General features: G+C 38.3%; 1 protein-coding gene across 1 annotated transcript; it reads left to right on the forward strand.

Annotated features, from left to right (window-relative positions):
* Nucleotides 1–265: 265 nt before the first annotated feature.
* LOC139455531 (uncharacterized) lies at nucleotides 266–1,200 on the forward strand. The gene is made up of 3 exons (XM_071237082.1): nucleotides 266–290; nucleotides 690–742; nucleotides 943–1,200. Exons 1-3 carry the CDS (start codon nucleotides 266–268, stop codon nucleotides 1,198–1,200), a joined length of 336 nt encoding a protein of 111 aa, XP_071093183.1.
* Nucleotides 1,201–4,414: the final 3,214 nt, after the last annotated feature.

Raw genomic sequence — 4,414 nt, forward strand, 5'->3', positions numbered from 1 at the left:
ACTTATAATGTGGACATGCTGATATAAATTAGATTAAGAATTAACTATGTATAGAATATGAAATACACGCATTGCGTCACTTCAAATTAGCGGTATTAACTAATATTTCGAAGTTGAGAGTTATCTCCCTTCCGTTAGTGCCGCCCGTTGCCTAGCTACCGATCTCAGTAAAGCGACGCCATTTTGTCTTGCTTCATCTGCTGTGTCTCTCCTTTGTCAATCTATAATCTACCTTGGATATTGAGCATCGCTTGAGTTTTTCAAGATGCAGTCAAGTGGTTATGTTCAAGGTACCAATGCATCACAGTTTTATGATGATTTTGTTTCACCTTACTGTTATATACTGTAATACAGCATCGATGTATTCGGTGACCGCCAGGTTGATGTCCATCTCTAAGGTCTCTACATCATTGATCAACGTTTTTTAAAGATATTCTAAACGCGTTTCTTGGCTTTTTATATTTATTCTTGGTACTTAAAGTCCTACAATGGCCAATCCTTACATAAATAAAGAATTGTTTCCTGGCCAAAGTGAAGTGCACAGATAATTCTGAATAAATAAATAAATTCATACAACTGAAACGAACGTATATAAGATATACTTACAGCTTACGTTTTTAATTACAATGACTCTGCAGTGTAAATAAGCGTGTACATGTTTTATTTATTTTCACTTCTCCCCCACACAGAGAGGATGTTTTACCCGGCTTTCACCCCTGCTGCCACTCCTGTCCCACGTCGAGTAGGTGTGCTAGGGTTGTAGAACATAACCAACGTTTACAACAGATCCTTGTCTAAATCTCAGTGTGTCTAAGTGTTGATGTTCCATAACCTACTGTATCACCACTTTCCTAACTAAAGATACGCCACACCCTACCTATCACTAGTATCAGTATCACGTTTGTCTCATCATTTCTCTCTTTCCACTTCCCTCCCCACCAGCGCCCTTGTGTGTACCACCCTGAACCCCTGTCCACCCTCCCCACCTCCTACACCTCTGTCCCCGACCCAGCCCCTGTCTCCGTTTCTGTCAACATCACCGGCCACGTCATTATGGTTGACACCGACTTTGTGGAGATCGATCTCGGCCGTGAGGAAGACACACAACCCCTCCCACCCCAGTCCTTCCTGAGAGCCTTGCTGTCCCATTTCATCCGTCTGGTCAAGAGAGTCTTCACCTCCAACAAAAACGACGCTTAAAGTGACAATTTGTAACAATCTGAGAAGTCACCTTTTTTTTATATGGACACTTTGGCAAATTAGTTATCATTCCCATTTGGTTGTTCTTTCATAAGCATGATTAGTAAATTTTGTTGTTGTTGTTGTTCAAATTGTTGTTGGTTGCTTTATTCTATTATTAGTGTAGGAGCCTCCTTACGTATGGAACAAACTCAAACATAACCTAAAGCTACGAGTCACATTACACAATTCTGCATTCTGATTCTACGTTTGTAGATCTCCTTGGCGAATATCGTATGCAATAGTTAAATATCGTAGTCCAATAATAGGTTTCACTAATTACTCATGTTAGAAATCGAACCTTTATCAGGATGTGACAAGCGAACACTAACTGCTGTGCCACTCTTCAGCCAATCTGTTTTCAGATGTGCCAGTTTAAATGTTCAAATTTCATAGACCAGTCAATAATAACTCCTCAAAGATTTATAAGTCGAGTGTTTATATATACTAGTATATATATATGGAATACAAAAATATATACTGGTAATGCGAGCTCAGAAATTTATTTGAGGACAATTATTTCCCCCAAAAGACTTCGAACATTGTGTTAAAAGAGGGATGGTAAGAACATGAATAGGGATGTATCAGGAAAGTTTTTGGAGATAAGTTCCAACTCAGTAGACCATGGGCCATAAGACCTGGACATGATTTTCAGCACCTGTCTCCCTGGTCTTGAAACAAAAATATATTTAATGTGCTCTTGATGCTGATTTTGATGCTGAACAAACCTGAGGACAATTATTACCCCCACCCCAAATTCAAACATTGTGTTTAAAAGAGGGATGGTAAGAACATGAATAGGGATGTATCAGGAAAGTTTTCAAAGAGAAGTCCTAACTCAGTAGACTATGGGCCATAAGACCTGGACATGATTTTCATCACCTGTCTCCCGGGTCTTGAAACAAAAATGTATTGTTTCCGCTCTTGATGCTGATTTTGTGGAACATCACAGGCCATGTTATTATGGTTGCTTGGTAACAGCATGCTATGAAGTTCTCAAACGATTTCTTACCTAAACATTGAATTGAATAAGGTGAAACAAGTCAATAATATACTGGTATACTATATATCTGCATAACTAATTACAGTTGACAGGATAATTATGATAATAATTTGTGTACTGTACCATCCAAATACAATTCGGAAATATATAGGAAATATTTCTTCCTTGCTAATTATTTCCTAGCTTTCATAACTTATAAATAAATTGATACAATCTTTGTGATGGTCATGACAATAATATGGTTGACACTAACTTGAGACTGACTTATTTAAGATTTTGGCAGTGAGGAAGAAACACAAACTAAACCAGCCATCCTTCCTGAGAACCATGATGTCCCGTGTCATCTGAGTGGTCAAAAGAGTCTTCACCTCCAGCAACAATGTTGAAAGCTTTCCTTGGAACAAGTTCCAGGATATTTTGTTGGATTCATTAACTTTTCGTCTTGTTAATTATTTCCATATGGTTTCAGGTGATATAAATAAATGTTTTTGTTGTTCAAACTGTTGTTTGCTGTTATATTTTATCAATGTAAGTGCCTCCTATAATTATCAAAAGCGTGAATAGCATCCTAAAACCATGCTAAAGTATTCTGGTTCTTGTCTGGCAGTAAGTCTAGGTTAGATCTAATAACCAAATAGGTTTACACATGAGGTATAGATTAGCTCATCTTTTTTATATTGTATGCACAATCATTGACGTTTTTTTCTGAAATAACATCAAGAATGAATTCCGCCACTGTGGACAGGGACGATTTTGAAATGACTAAAGTGCTTGACAGTTAACAAACCTAGCCTGACTGTAGCTATTGAATCACAGCTCTCTATTAAAAGAATGCGACCAGACCATCATGACACTTCTAATGGATATCTACATTAAAGAAAGTTCGTCGCCATTCCAAATGAACCCTGTAGGAAACTAGGAATTCCACAGAGTAGAAAAGGTCCTTGGTATCCATAGCTGGCCACAAGAGCCAAAAACAAGATTCTTGCTCATGCTTTCAGTCACTGATTTGTGTGATCATGACTTGATATCATATACAAGCCGGCGTGATACAGCTTACTTCCGTGTGGTCATAGATATCAATGTATATTTTCAGTTTACGAGAGCAAATAAAATGAGACAATTGCAACACTGTTCAACCTCAATAGTTTATGCTTCGAAAAACTTGAAGCTTCTGCCATAGCTATCACAAATGACAATTGTCCCATTTAACATTTTATTGAAAAAAGTCCAACTATTCTTTTGCCATACTTAGTACTGTTGATTTTTTGTTTCGTTTGTTCTTTAACGCCGCACTCACCAATATTCCAGCTATATGACGTAAGGTATATGACGTATGTAAATAATCGTGTCTGGACAAGACAATCCAGTGTTGACATCATGAGCAACGATCAACGCTTTTGGCATAAAAAGACATGCATCAACCAAGTCAGCAATCCTGACCAGCCGATCCTCGTTAGTTGCCTCTTGAAAGCTTGTTTGTATGTTTGTTGTTTAACGCCGCACTCAGCAATATTCCAGCTATATGACGGCCGTCTGCAAATAATCGAGTCCACAGGACTAGTGCCAATTTCTAACGCTGGGTATATCAGACAAGTAGGCAATATCAACTCCTACTAAAATGAACTGAAAGGCAAAAGAAAGTAGCCACCAATTTCGAGGACTAATAAAGTAAAGATTTCATTCGGTAAATATAAACCTGTTTAATTCATAGACAAAACAGGCTCTTACAGGATCACATGACCAATTTTGTGTCACAAGCCACAATCTGTCACTGTTTCATTGAAGGTGAGGGGGGCACGGGTGGCCAGTTATAGTAGATATAACTGGAATACTGTTAAAAGCGGCCCCACTCACTCACTCTGCCTGTCTTAGACAGTCTATCAGCATCTTTAATATAAAGGGTAAAGTCTGTGAAAGTGACCTTCATATCCTCTACATTATCCAACCAAGTTTCGGTTACACCAATTATATCAAATTTGTTCACATATTTGACAAACTCATTATCTGTTAACTCATATATTATGCCTGAGACATTCCAGAAGAGAAAGTTAATGAAGCTATTATTACTGTCGCTTCTCTCCCTTGATGGGTTCTCTTGATGAGCAGTAAAATCAGCGTATAGGCCCTGGCCACACCCTTAGCTCTGTCCCCCTACTGCTGGCCTGTGTG

This window comes from Haliotis cracherodii, unplaced genomic scaffold, assembly GCF_022045235.1.
Source record: "Haliotis cracherodii isolate W230 unplaced genomic scaffold, xgHalCrac1.p SCAF_11, whole genome shotgun sequence".
NCBI lineage: Eukaryota > Metazoa > Mollusca > Gastropoda > Lepetellida > Haliotidae > Haliotis > Haliotis cracherodii.

What these genes read in the sequence shown, in the direction of transcription:
- LOC139455531 (XM_071237082.1), top strand. Translation starts at nt 266, where the DNA reads ATGCAGTCAAGTGGTTATGTTCAAG. An exon ending in GTCAAGTGGTTATGTTCAAG is followed by an intron (nt 291 to 689) that starts GTACCAATGCAT and finishes TCCCCCACACAG; the next exon opens with AGAGGATGTTTTACCCGGCT. An exon ending in CCACTCCTGTCCCACGTCGA is followed by an intron (nt 743 to 942) that starts GTAGGTGTGCTA and finishes CCTCCCCACCAG; the next exon opens with CGCCCTTGTGTGTACCACCC.